This window comes from Mobula birostris, chromosome 4 (assembly GCF_030028105.1).
Source record: "Mobula birostris isolate sMobBir1 chromosome 4, sMobBir1.hap1, whole genome shotgun sequence".
NCBI classification, from domain to species: domain Eukaryota; kingdom Metazoa; phylum Chordata; class Chondrichthyes; order Myliobatiformes; family Myliobatidae; genus Mobula; species Mobula birostris.
Window position 1 is genome coordinate 206,827,112 of NC_092373.1, and position 15,373 is coordinate 206,842,484.

General features: G+C 45.2%; 1 protein-coding gene across 1 annotated transcript in view; it reads left to right on the plus strand.

Moving 5' to 3' along the window:
• The first annotated feature begins 9,992 nt into the window (after positions 1-9,992).
• The window catches only part of LOC140197108 (disintegrin and metalloproteinase domain-containing protein 12-like), a 136,097-nt gene continuing 130,716 nt past the window's right edge, over positions 9,993-15,373 (plus strand). Inside the window, exon 1 of the mRNA XM_072257023.1 lies at positions 9,993-10,302. Coding sequence (XP_072113124.1) covers positions 10,089-10,302 — 214 coding nt within the window. The 5' untranslated portion in view covers positions 9,993-10,088. The remainder of the gene's footprint in view (positions 10,303-15,373) is intronic.

The following is a 15,373-nucleotide window of genomic DNA, read 5'->3' on the forward strand; positions in this document are numbered from 1 at the left end:
CTTATTTGTTTATTATTATTATTTTTTTCTTTCTGCGTTTGCACAGTTTGTTGTTTTTTGCAGATTGGATGAGCACTCCCATCGGTGCCATCTTTCCTCGACTCCATAATGGTGATTATCCTATTATGGATGTCCACAAGAAAATGAATCCAGGTTTGTATATAGTAATATCTATTTACTTTGATAAAAAATTTACTTTAAACTTTGAACATAATGAGGCTTGCTTTTCCAAATACTCACTATCCTACCTCTCAGAATCCTCTCCAATAATTGCCCACCATTGAACTGTGGTAGCACTGTGGTGGCCAGTGCGATCATGTTTGCTGTTGTGCGCTGGGGCAGCAGGCTGAGGGTAGCAGACACCAACAGAATCAACAAACTCATTCGTAAGGCCAGTGATGTTGTGGGGTTGGAACTGGACTGTCTCACGGTGGTGTCTGAAAAGAGGATGCTGTCTAAGTTGCATGCCATCTTGGTCAATGTCTCCCATCCACTACATAAAGTACTGGGTGGGCACAGGAGTACATTCAGCCAGAGACTCATTCCACCAAGATGCAGCACAGAGTGTCATAAGAAGTCATTCCTGCCTGTGGCCATCAAAATTTACAACTCCTGCCTTGGATGGTCAGACACCCTGAGCCAACAGGCTGGTCCTGGACTTATTTCCTGGCATAACTTACATACTACTATTTAACTATTTATAGTTTTATTACTATTTAATTATTTATGGTGCAACTGTAACGAAAACCAATTTCCCCCGGGATCAATAAAGTATGACTATGACTATGAAGTAAGACTCTCTGGTCTATCATTCCCAGGGTTATCCTTACTGCCTTTCTTCAATAAAGGAATAACAGTTGCCAACCTCCAGTCATCTAGTACTATTCCTGAGGCCAGTGAGGACATAAAGATCATCGTCAAAGGCACAGCAATGTCTTCCCTTGCTCCCTGTATTAACCTCGGGTATCTTCCGTCCAGCCCTGGGATCTTACCTATCAGGGATGCTGCCAGTGCAGGGTGTCAGCGCTGTGAGGTCGCTGCCTAACCTCCAACTATCAGAGCTGTGGTCAGTACTTGGCATGTCAAGTGAGTGTCCTGAGAGGTAACTGCATTGGAACACCCAGCATCCCGGTCCTTGGAATAAGAAACTGTACCAACTCGAATAACTGCACGTCCATCACAGTTTCACAGTGAACCGAGGTCAGGCTGTGAGGGAGGAGATGGAGAAGGGTTTCTGTACTGACATGCCCTGGGGAAATAACAGCATGTTCTTCATAGTTTCACAGTGAACCGAGGTCAGACTGTGAGGGAGGAGATGGAGGAGGATTGTTGTATTGACATGGCCTGGGGAAATAACTGCATGTTCTTCATAGTTTCACAGTGACCGAGGTCAGTCAGCACAAACTGGTCACGAGGAGACGGGGGAAAGGCAGCTGCACTGTCGGACAGGATGAGAGGTGGGATGTTTGGAAGTTAAGAATGGGGGATTAAACTTCCGGATGAAGATTCTCACCCCAAAATGTCTGCAGTTTATTCCCTTCCATAGATGCTGCCTGAGTGGCTGAGTTCCTCGTTGTTGTTCAAGATCTGCAGCATCTGCAGAATCTCTTCTGTTTAGGGATAGAACTTGTTGCTCACGGTCAAGAACAAAGAACGAACAAAGAAAGATGAGCAGTGAACAGGAGTTGTGATCCTTGCAGACATAAACTATCGCCCACAGAAAAGATAACAACATTCCACTAATAACAATTAACCCATGCAATAACCAGACTGGAGTGGCATATCACCTCCCAAAGTCTTATCCAACTTCAACATCCCATCTCCTGTACTCAGTACTTTGATTTATGAAAGTCAGCGTGCCAATGTGCAATAACCAGATTGGAGAGGCATGTCACCTACTGCAGGAAAACTGCAAAACTGCTAGAAAAATACAGAAGCAACTGTACTACACTTGGGAAAATTCACTGAGCAGATACGTGTATATACGCCATGGAGTCGCAGAGCAGAGAAATTGGCCCTTCGGCCCATCTATTCCATTGACCATAGCCCTCCATACCCCTACTATCCATGTACCTATTCAAACTTCTCTTAAACGTTGAAATCGAGCTTGCACGGTACATTTGTGCTGGCAGGTCGTTCCACACTTTCACAACCCTCTGTCTGAAGAAGTTTCCCCTCATGTTCCCCTTAAACTTCTCACCTTTCACCCTTAACCAATAACCTTCAGTTGTAGTGGAAAAAGCTTGCTTGCATTTACCCTATCTCTACCCCTCATAGTTTGGTATATACCTCTATCAAATCTCCTGTCTCCAAAGAATAAAGTGCTAACCTTTTCAACCTTTCTCTATAACTCAGATCCTCCTGACCCGGCACCATCCTTGTAAACTTTCTCTACACTCTTTCAATGTTATTTACATCTTTCCTGTAGGAGGGTGACCTGAACTGTACACAATACTACAAGTTAGGCCTCAGCAATGTCTCAGACAACTTCAGCATAACATCCCAACTCCTGTACTCGATACATTGATTTATGAAGGCCGATGTACAGATTGAAAAGGAGGAGGTGCTTGCTGTCTTGAGGAAAATTAAAGTGGATAAATCCCCGGGACCTGACAGGGTGTTCCCTCGGACCTTGAAGGGTTGAAATTGCGGGGCCCTGGCAGAAATATTTAAAATGTCGCTGTCTACAGGTGAGGTGCCGGAGGATTGGAGAGTGGCTCATGTTGTTCCGTTGTTTAAAAAAGGATCGAAAAGTAATCTGGGAAATTATAGGCCGGTGAGTTTAACGTCAGTAGTAAGTAAGTTATTGGAGAGAGTACTAACAGACAGAATCTACAAGCATTTGGATAGACAGGGACTTATTAGGGAGAGTCAACATGGCTTTGTGCGTGGTAGGTCATGTTTGACCAATCTATTGGAGTTTTTCAAGGAGGTTACCAGGAAAGTGGATGAAGGGAAGGCAGTGGATATTGTCTACATGGACTTCAGTAAGGCTTTTGACAAGGTCCCGCATAGGAGGTTAGTGAGGAAAATTCAGTCGCTAGGTATACATGGAGAGGTGGTAAATTGGATTAGACATTGGCTCAATGGAAGAAGCCAGAAAGTGGTGGTAGAGAATTGCTTCTCTGAGTGGAGGCCTGTGACTAGTGGTGTGCCACAGGGATCAGTGCTGGGTCCATTGTTATTTGTCATCTATATCAATGATCTGGATGATAATGTGGTAAATTGGATCAGCAAGTTTGCTGATGATACAAAGATTGGAGGTGTAGTAGACAGTGAGGAAGGTTTTCGGAGCCTGCAGAGGGACTTGGACCAGCTGGAAAAATGGGCTGAAAAATGGCAGATGGAGTTTAATACTGACAAGTGTGAGGTATTGCACGTTGGAAGGACAAACCAACGTAGAACATACAGGGTTAATGCTAAGGCACTGAGGAGTGCAGTGGAATAGAGGGATCTGGGAATACAGATACAAAATTCCCTAAAAGTGGCGTCACAGGTAGATAGGGTCGTAAAGAGAGCTTTTGGTACATTGGCCTTTATTAATCAAAGTATTGAGTATAAGAGCTGGAATGTTATGATGAGGTTGTATAAGGCATTGGTGAGGCCGAATCTGGAGTATTGTGTTCAGTTTTGGTCACCAGATTACAGGAAGGATATAAATAAGAGTGCAGAGAAGGTTTACAAGGATGTTGTCGGGACTTGAGAAACTCAGTTACAGAGAAAGGTTGAATAGGTTAGGACTTTATTCTCTGGAGCGTAGAAGAATGAGGGGAGATTTGATAGAGGTATATAAAATTATGATGGGTATAGATAGAGTGAATGCAAGCAGGCTTTTTCCACTGAGACAAGGGGAGAAAAAAACCAGAGGACATGGGTTAAGGGTGAGGGGGAAGAAGTTTAAAAGGAACATTAGGGGGTGCTTCTTCACACAGATAGTGGTGGGAGTATGGAATGAGCTGCCAGACGAGGTGGTAAATGCGGGTTCTTTTTTAACATTTAAGAATAAATTGGACAGATACATGGATGGGAGGTGTATGGAGGGATATGGTCCGTGTGCAGGTCAGTGGGACTAGGCAGGAAATCGTTTGGCACAGCCAAGAAAGGCCAAAAGGCCTGTTTCTGTGCTGTAGTTTCTATGGTTTCTATGATGTGCCAAAAGCTGCCAAAATGACCTGATCTACCTATGATGCCACTCTCAAGGAATTATGGATCTGTACTCTTACACACTCCTCAGTGGAAAACTCCTAGTGGCATTTACTTGATCTTTACCCCTCATTAGGTTGTATAGCTGTCAAATCTCCTATCAAAATACAGTCCTAACCTATTCAATCTTTCCTTATAACTCAGGTAATCCAGATCCAGCAACAGCCTTGCAAGTTTTCTCTGTATTTTTTTTCAATGTTATTTACATCTTTCATGTATGTAGGTGACCAAAATGACACACACACTCCAAGTTAGGCCTCACCAAAGTCTTATCCAACTTTAACATTACATCCCATCTCCAATATGCTATACGTTGATTTATGATAGTCATCGTGTCAAAAGATTTCTTTATGACCTTATCTACCTGTTCAATGAATTATGGACCTGTGTTCAATTATGGACAGTGAATGCCCTGCCATTCACTGTGTAAGCCCTACCCTAGCTGATCCTACCAAAGTGCAACACCTCACACTAATCTGCATTAAATTCCATCTGCTAATTTTCATCCCATTTTTCCAGCTGGTTCAGATGCTTCTGCAAGCTCTGATAGTCTTCCTCGCTGTCCACTATCCCCCCAGTATTGGTGTCATCAGCAAACTTTCTGATCTAGTTAACCACATTATCATCCAGACCGTTAATATTGATGATAACCACAACAGACTCTGCACCAGTCCCTGCAGCACGCCCCCAGTCAGAGAGGCAACCCTGTCCTACACCTCTCCAGGTTACTATCTCATCTTGAATGCCGAGTAGCTGAACCTTCTTCATTCCCAGCCTTCCACATAGCACCTTGTCAAATGTCTTGCTAAAGTCTATGTAGACTATACAGAGTTTGAGTCCTGCTGAAGTGTCTCAGCCTGAAACGTCCACTGTACGCTTCTCCTAGATGCTGCCTGGCCTGCTGAGTTCCTCCAGCATTTTGAGCGTGTTGCTCGGATTTCCAGCATATGCACATTTTCTGTTGTCTACATAGACAACATCCACTGCCTTGCCTTCATCAACTTTCCTGGAACTTCCTCGAAAAACTCTATAAGATTGGTTAGACATGATCTACACACAAAGCCATGCTGACTATCCTTAATCAGTCCATGTCCATCCAAGTATTTGTATATCCAAGTCGCTAAGAATCCCTTCCTATAATTTTCTCCCACCTGATGTCAGACTCACAGGACTATAATTTCCTGGTTTCTGTTTAGAGCCTTCCTTAAACAGCAAAACAACATTGGCTATCCTCCAAACCTCCGGTATCTCACCCATTGCTGGGATGATTTCAATATCTCTGCTTGGACCCTTCAATTTCTGCACTTGCTTCCACAGCATTCAAGGAAACACCTTGTCAGGCCCTGGAGATTTATCCACCCTAATTTCTCACAAGACAGCAAACACCTCCTCCTCTGTAATCTGTACAGGTTCTGTGAAGTTGGTGCTGCTTTGCCTCACTTCTATACAGTCTGTGTCCATCTCCTGGGTAAATACAGATGTATAAAATGCATTCAAAATCACCCTCATCTCTTTTGGTTCCATGCATAGATTAACCTTTCTGATCTTCCAGGAGAGCTACTTTGTCCCTTACCTTTTATTCTGAATGACACACTGAAGCTTTGCACCCTGGAAATTTCACTTTCTAAGGCTTCTCACTTCCCATGTACACCATTTGCCAAAAAAAAAGCCTGTCCCGATCCACACGTACCAGATCCTTTCCGATACCATCAAAATTGGTCTTTCTCCAATTTAGAATCTCAACACAGGGACCAGACCTATCTTTTTCCATCTTTACTTTTAAGCGAATAGCATTGTGGTCACTGGATGCAAAGTGTTTCCCTCCACAAACTTCTATCACCTGCCCTGTCTCATCGCCCAATAGCAGATCATGTATAGCATGCTTCCTTGTTGGGACTTCCATGTACTGAGAAAAGAAACTTTTCTGAATACGTTTGACAAACTCTGTCCCATCTAGTCCTTTGACAGAATGGGAGTCCCAGTCAATATGTGGATAGTTAAAATCACCTACTATAGCAACCCTATGTTTGTTGCAACAGTCTGTGATCTCTCTATGAATTTGTTCCTCTAATTCCATCAGACCGCTGTGGTCAGTTAATGTGCTCATACCTTCCGTATTTCTCAGTTCCATTCATAACACCTCACCAGATGAGTTCTCCAGTCTGTCCTAATTGAGCAATGTGGTGACATTTTCCCTGAATCAGTAACGCCTCCTCCTCCTTTAACACTTCCTACTTTAATCCCTCCTGCTCTGTCACGTCTAAAACAACACCCTGGAACATTGAGATTATATAAAAATACAAGCAAACGTAAGAAAATTAAACTACAAGAAAAAGATACCAATTCTACATCTGAACATGTAGATTTGTTGTTCTGCAGTGGTTTTCTGTGCAAAGGCATTAAAATTACTGTGTAAATCACAAAAGTAAATAGATACAGTAATCCAAAACCCACCACACCAAGCAACACTGGACCCTGAGCTCCTGCCTCAAACTCCAACCCAATAAATGTCAAAGTGCCACTTGCCTGCTTCACAACATATTGCACCAACCATTAATAGAAGCTTGTCCCAGTTTACTTATCCCTTACTGGCATCAATTTTCCTGCCCCAGCGGTGAGCGTGAGCAGCTTCAGCCGCAGGTCTGGCGACGGGAGGTGCAGCGCCGAGAGCAGCCAGCAACGACACCGGACTCTGCCCCTCATGATGCTAGACCCCGCCAGCCGCACCATCAGACTCTGACCGCCGCAGTGTTGGACCACAACGTTGGATTGTGCCGCTGAAGTTCAGAATGTACCTCCAGCTGCCAGGCTGACCAAATTCAGCCTCACTCTTTCATTTCCCCCTCCCACTTACTGGGTCAAAGGCCCACTACAGGAAGGATGTTGAGGCTCTGGAAAGGGTTCACCAGAATGCTGCCTGGTTTAGAGGGCGTGAGCTGTTACGGCAGGCTGGACTAACATGGGTTGTTTTTTCCTGAGCACAGAGGCTGAGAGGAGATCTGACAGAGCTTTATAAGATCATGAAAGGCATAGACAGTGTGGACAGAGAGTATGTCAAATAACAGAAGGTGAGAGGGGGTAGATTCAAGGGGGATGGGAAGGGTAAGGGTACTCAGAGAGTAGTGAATGCCTGGAATGCGCTGTCTGATGTGGCAATAGAGGCAAATACATTAGAGGCTTTTAAGAGAAGTTTGGATAGGCACATGGATGTGAGGAAGATGGAGGGATATGGTCATTGTGTAGGTAGGAGAGATTAGTGTTTGGGTGTTTAGCTGGTCTGGCACAACATTGTGGGCTGAATGGCCATTTCCTGTGCTGTACTCTTCTGTTCTGTGTAAGAAGTACGGTAAGTGGTGGTCTTGTGGATAGTCTAGAAGGTTTTTTGGACATTGACAGGATGCAGGCTGGGCTGTGAAGCGCAGGTGGTGTTCAATCTGGAAAAGTGTGAAGTGATTCACTTTATAAACACAAGAGATTCTGCAGATGCTGGAAATTCAGAGCAACACACACAAGATGCTGGAAGATGCCCTTTCTAGCACTGCATGGATGCTGCCTGATCTGCAGAGTTCTTCCAGCATTTTATGTGTGTTACTGATTAATACACTTTAGAAGGTTGAAGTTGAGGCAGAATATGAGTTCCTGGCAGAACTCTTGGTGGTGTGGAGGAACGGAGGGATCTTGGATTGTACAACCTGAAATTCTTACTCTCTGCAGATATCCTCGATACAGAACCTCAGAGACTGAATGACAGAAAAGCATGAGAACCCAACGCCCCCTGCCCACCCAACACACAAGCAGCAGCAGAAGTATCAACACTACCCCTCCCCATCCGCCACCTATTCTAGCACAAAGGATAAGCACCCCCAAAACCCACCATGCAAGCAACTACAAGCCCCCAAAGCCCCCATGGTCTACAGTCCATCAAAAATAATATTTCAATATCCCACAGGCTCTCTGCCACTATCATGCTCCTTCCACAGCAAGGGGGTCTATCTCAATGTACCATCAGCCTGAAGCATAGCTTTTTATCTTGAGTTCCCCAACTCGAAAGAGAGAGAGACAGAGACACAGAGGGAGGGGGGAAGGAGAGAGAGGGGGAAGGGGAAGGAGGGAGAAGGAGAGGGAGAGGGGGAAGGAGGGAGAGGGAGGGTAGATGAGCCATCTGACAGCCACTCTCACTGTCCTCAATGTTTCTGCTCTCGCTGTGCTTCAGTTCGCTATGCCAGTGAGAATTGAGTTCCCCAACTCGAGAGAGAGAGAGAGACAGAGACACAGAGGGAGGGGGGGAAGGAGGGAGAGGGAGGGAAAGGGAGGGGGGGAAGTAGGGAGAGAGAGAGGGAGCCGAGCCATTTGACGTCACTCTCACTGTCCTCAATGTTTCTGCTCTCGCTGTGCTTCAGTTTGCTACGCCAGTGAGAATTCGTGTCCACAGGGCCGTGCATGGCCCCAAAGTTGCCCGACTTGATGCGGCACCTAAACATACTGAAATGTGGTCAACCGGTGAGTTCTAAGAATGGGAACATGCTACCATGCAGTTCTTGACTGCCACTGTTGATCAAAGATCCCGATAGGACCCCAGACACCCTGAAAAGGAAAATAGACACATTAGAAAGGGAAGAATGTAACTGTTTCACTGATGAACTGGGAGAAATCACCGTCTTTAGCTCCACCAACATGTTGATGGGCTGGTTATGAAGGACATGGTGCATGTTAACCTTTATTAGTCGGGGGGCTGAGTTTGAAGAGCTGTGAGGTAGTGTTGTAGCTCGACAAAGACCTGGTTAGATCACATGTGGAGTACTGTGTTCAGTTGTGGTGGCCCCATTATAGGAAGGATATGAAAGCTCCAGAGGGGGTGCAGAGGAGATTTACCATGATGTTGACTGGATTGGAAAGATCAGTTGTTTGAGCGAGGCCTTTCCTCTTTGGAGCGAAGAAGGGTTAGAGATGACTTCATACGTGACTCCACGGATCATAACCTTCTCATGGTGGAGAAACTTGCCAGTTCCTGAGATCCCCTGGGTGATGCGGTGTGGAGGTTAGCTCCTGGTGGGGTCACCCATGGCAGTAAGGTCAAAAGAGAGGTTCCAGACAGAGAAGGATCCTACTAAGAGCCTGTTGGTGGAGCTGGCAGAGGTCAAACTCACCTCACAGTGGCAGTGAAGGTTGCACCAGTGAGGGGCCCCCAGTTGCATTTCACTCCATATCACTGGACCCCACCCTCGATCTGTCAGGCACTCGTGCGTCAGTCTCCCCATGTTTAACAGTCACGCACAGACATTCCCCATTAAGGAAATCCACATTAAGATCCCAGATAGGCTCCTTCAGCCTCCCAAGGACCCAACACAACCCAAACATCAAGTGATCACTCTACTACCAGGAGTGTAGGCGAAGATGAGGCATAGCTCGAGTGGGCAGCCAGAGACTTTATCCCCAGAGTGGAAATGGCTAATGTGAGAGAGCAAAATGTTATGGTAATTAGAGGAAACTACAGGGGGATGTTAGAAAGAAGTTCTTAATTGCACAGACAGTTCTGGAACACACTGTCAGAGGATGAAACATTAGAGACATTGGGACACTTGGATAAGCAAATAGATGACAGAACAATGAAGGGTTACGTAGGTGGGAAGGGTTGGATTGATCTTAAGGTCAGTACAATATTGTGTCCTGAAAGTCCTATACTGTGGGCAGCAACGTGAAATGTAACAGAGTTGCAATATCAATGAAAGGCTGATACAGACAGGATCAAGCACAGGCTGAGAGCTGAGCCGGTGGCAAGCTGTCAGAACGCCCAGGCCAGAGGGAGTGACAGGAGCCGGGCAGGGGGATATGTGTCAGTGAGTGAGAGGGCTCAGGCAGAGTGGGACAAGCTGTAGGCACGCAGTATGTTTGCCAGCAGCCTGCAACTGGTGTGGCTGCTCTGGTGCCTGGGTTTGAGTCGTGCAGAGACAGAGAGTGAAGGGAGTCACGGGGCTGAAGAGCTGGTGCTCAGGAATGCGATGCTGCTCGCCGCCCCCGGTAACACCACTGACAGCCGTTCGCCAGCAGCAGCCTCGGAGATCAGGACTAAAGGAGCAACTGTCAAAGGAACTTCAGCAGGTGAGCAAAGAAAGTTAGCACACCCGTACTTCTGTCAAACCCGCAACATGAGCATTAAAGGAAGTGTCTGGGACAACATCAGAGATTAAAACGTGGGGAGGGTTCAGTGATTCCAGGTCAGGGAATGTTCTGTGGTTATACATCGGGGAATATTCGGTGATTGCAGATCGGGGAATGTTCTGTGATTATAGTCCATAAGATATAGGAGCAGAAGTAGGCCATTCGGCCCATCGAGTCTGCTCTGATATTCAATCATGGGCTGATCCAATTCTTCCACTCATCCCCACTCCCCTGCCTTCACCCCATACCCTTTGATGCCCTGGCTAATCAAGAACCTATCTATCTCTGCCTAAAATACACCCAATAACTTGGCCTCCACAGCTGCTCGTGGCAACAAATTCACAAATCTGCCACCCTCTGTCCTCCAATCCTGAAGTTGTGCCCACTTGTCCTAGATAGACTCCCCTACCATGGGAAATCACTTTGCCATATCTAAGCTGTTCAGGCCTTTTAACATTTGAAATGTTTCTATGAGATCCCCTCTCATTCTCCTGAACTCCAGGGAATACACCCCAAGAGCTGCCAGACGTTCCTCATACGGTAACCCTTTCATTCCTGGAATCATTCTCGTGAACCTTCTCTGAACCCTCGACAATCGGGGAATGTACAGTGATTACAGCACAGAGAATAGACTGATTACAACACGGGGATTCTTCAGTGATTAAAGCACAGGGAATACTAAGTAATTACAACACGGCAAATCTACAGTAGTTACACCACAAGGAACGTTTGGTGATTACAGCTTTAGATTATAAGGCCATAAGACATAGGCCATTCAGCCCATCACGTCTACTCCACCACTCCATCATGGTTGATCCTGGATCACACTTAGCACCATACACCTGACTTCCCACCATATCCTTTGATGCCCTGACCAATCAGAAAACGATCAACTTCCGCCTTAAATATACGCATGGACTTGGCCTCCACCGCAGTCTGTGGCAGAGTATTCCACAGATTCACAACTCTCTGGCAAAAAAAAAATTACTCTGTTCTAAAGAGTCACCCGTGCATTCGTCTAAATTCCAATGAGTTCAGGCCCAAAGCTGCTCCTCATAGGTTAACCCCTTAGTTCCCAGAATCATCCTTGCAAACCTCTCCGGACTCTCTCCAATGACAACAGATATGGGGCCCAAAACTGTTGGCAATACTCCAAGTACAGCCTGTCTTGTGTCTTCTAAAGTCTCAGCATGATCTCCTTGCTTTTGTATTCTATTCCACTTGAAATAAATGCCAACATCGCATTTGGCTTCTTTACCACAGAACCAACCTGTAACTTAACCTTCTGGGAGTCTTGCACGAGGATTCCTAAGTCTCTCTGCAGCTTTGATGTGTGAATTTTCTCCCTGTTTAGATAATAGTTCACACTATTGCTCCTTTTACCAAAATGCACTATCATACATTTCCCACTCTGTATTCCATCTGACACCTCTTGCCCTTTCTCCCAATCGCATTGCTTCCTCAGCACCGCCTCCCCCTCCATCTGTCTTCCTATCACTTGCAAACTTGGCCACAAAGCTGTTAATTCCATTAAATAATTATTGACCAACAATCTGAAAAATATTGGCCCCAATACTGACCCCTGAGGAACACCACTAGTCACCGGCAGCTACCAGAAAAGGCCCCTTTATTCCCACTCGCTGCCTCCTGCCTGTCAGCCATTGCTCTATCCATGCCAGTACCTTTCTTGCAACACTGTAGGATTTTATCCTGTTAAGCAGCCTCCTGTATGGCACTTTATCTAAGCCCTGCTGAAAATCCATGTAAATGACATCCACTGCCTTTCCTTTGTCCACCTTGCTTGTTACTTCCTTGTGGATATCTAACAGATAACAGGTACCTCAAAACCTCATCCTCAATAATAGACTCCAAAACTTTCCCAGCCACTGAGGTTTAGCTAACTGGCCTATAATTTCCTTTCTTTTGACTTCTACCCCTCTTAAAGAGTGGAATACCATTTGTAATCATCCACTCCTCTGCAACCATGCCAGAATCAAGTGATTCTTGAAAGATCATGACCAATGCATCCATTATCTCTTTAGCAACCTCTGTCAGGTCTTTGGGATGTAGTCCATCTGGTCCAGGAGACTTATCCACTTTAAGACCTTTAAGTTTGCCTCGCACTTTTTCCTTTGTAATAGCAATGGCACTCACTCCTGCTCCCTGACACCCTCAGACCTCTGGCACACTGCTAGTGTCTTCCACAGTGAAGGCAGATGCAAAGTACACATTAAGTTCATTTGCCATTTCTTTGTCCCTCATTACTACCTCACCAGCATCATTTTCCAGTGGTCCAATATCAACTCTCACCTCCCTTTTACTCTTTATATAACTGAAAAAACTTTCAGTATCCTGCTTTATATTATTGGCTAGTTTGTCCTCATATTTCACCTTTTCCCTTCTTATAGCTTTTTTAGTTGCCTTTTGTTGGATTTTAAAAGCTTCCCAATCATCCACCTTCCCACTCACTTTTGCTACAACATATGCTCTTTCTTTGGCTTTTATGCAGTCCTTAACTTCCTTTGTCAGTCACGGTTGCCTACCCCTGCCATTTGAGAACTTCTTCCTCTGTGGGATATATCTTTTGAATGATTTCCAAAAACGTACTGCCACCTCGGTTCTGTTGTCATATCCTCAGTACCCTCCTCCAACCCACCTGGGTGAGCTCTTTTCGCACGCCTCTGTAATTCCCTTTATTCCATTGTGATACTGATACATGTGACATGCTTCTCTCTCTCAAATTGCAGTATGAATTCAATCATACTATGATCACTGACTCCTCAGGGTTCCTTTACGTTAAGCTCCCTAATAAGATCAGGATTTCTGCCTGTGCCACAGAAGTGCAGGAACAGCACGATCAGGCATATTAATGTGTGGCTGAGAGACTGGAATAGGGGGCAGGGCTTCAGATTCCTGGATCATTGGGGCCTCTTCTGGGGGAAAATATATATTTATAGAAGCATAGAAACATAGAAAATCTACAGTACAATACAGGTCAAACATGTCCTTAGCTTAAAAATTACCTAGAGTTACCCATAGCCCTCTATTTTCCTAAGCTCCATGTACCTATCCAGGAGTCTCTGAAAAGACCCTATAGTATCCGCCTCCACCACTTCGCTGGCAGCCCATTCCACGCACTCACCACTTTCTGCATAAAAAGTTTACCACTGACATCTTCTCGATACCTACTTCCAAGCACTTAAAACAGTGCCCTCTGGTGCTAGTCATTTTAGCCCTGGGAAAAAGCCTCTGAACATCCACACGATCAATGCCTCTCATCATCTTATACACCTCTATCAGGTCACCTTTCATCTTCCGTTGCTCCAAGGGGAAAAGGTCAAGTTTACTCAACCTATTTTCATAAGGCATGCTCCCCAATCCAGGCAACATCCTTGTAAATCTCCCCTGCACCCTTTCTATGGTTTCCACATCCTTCCTGTAGTGAGGTGACCAGAACTGAGCACAGTACTCCAAGTGGGGTCTGACCAGGGTCCTATATAGCTGCAACATTACCTCTTGACTCCTAAACTCAATTCCACAATTGATGAAGGCCAATACACGGTATTCCTTCTTAACCACAGAGTCAACCTGCACAGCAGCTTTGAGTGTCCTATGGACTCGGACCCCAAGATCCCTCTGATCCTCCACACTGCCAAGAGTCTTATCATTAATACTATATTCTGCCATCATTTTTGACCTACCAAAATGAACTACCTCACACTTATCTGGGTTGAACTCCATCTGCCACTTCTCAGCCCAGTTTTGCATCCTATCAATGTCCCATTGTAACCTCTCACAACCCTCCACACTATCCACAACACCCCCAACCTTTGTGTCATCAGCAAATTTACTAACCCATCCCTCCACTTCCTCATCCAGGTTATTTATAAAAATCACGAAGAGTAAGGGTCCCAGAACAGATCCCTGAGGCACACCACTGGTTACAGACCTCCATGCAGAATATGACCTGTCTACAACCACTTTTTGCTTTCTGTGGGCAAGGCAGTTCTGGATCCAAAAAGCAATGTCCCCTTGGATCCCATGCCTCTTTACTTTCTCAATAAGTCTTGCATGGGGTACTTTATCAAATGCCTTGCTGAAATCCATATACACTACATCTACTGCTCTTCCTTCATCAATGTGTTTAGTCACATCCTCAAAAAATTCAATGTCTCATAAGGCACAACCTGCCCTTGACAAAGCCATGCTGACTATTCCTAATCATATTATACCTCTCCAAATGCTCATAAATCCTGCCTCTCAGGATCTTCTCCATCAACTCACCAACCTCTGAAGTAAGACTCACTGGTCTATAATTTCCTGGGCTACCTCTACTCCCTTTCTTGAATAAGGCAACAACATCCACAGCACTCCAAACCTCCGGAACCTCTCCCGTCCCCATTGATGATGCAAAGAACATCACCAGAGGCTCTGCAATCTCATCCCTAGCCTCCTACAGTAGCCTGGGGTACATCTCGTCCGGTCCCAGTGACTTATCCAACTTGATGCTTTTCAAAGTCTCCAGCACATCCTCTTTCTTAATATCCACATGCTCAAACTTTTCAGTCCACTGTAAGGTATCTCTACCAATGCCAAGATCCTTTTCCGTAGTGAATACTGAAGCAAAGTATTCATTAAGTACCTCTGCTATTTCCTCTGGTTCCATACACACTTTTCCACTGTCACACTTGATTGGTCCTATTCTCTCACATCTTATCCTCTTGCTCTTCATATACTTGTAGAATGCCTTGGGGTTTTCCTTAATCCTGTCCACTAAGGCCTTCTCATGGCCCCTTCTGGATCTCTTAATTTCTTTTGAAAGTTCCTTCCTGCTAGCCTTATAATCTTCTAAATCTCTATCATTACCTAGTTTTTGAACTTTTTCTTTTCTTCTTGACGAGATTTACAACGGCCTTTGTACACCACGGTTCCTGTACCCAACCATTCTTTCCCTGTATTTTTGGAGAAGTACCTATACAGAACTCCACACAAATACCCTCTGGACATTTGC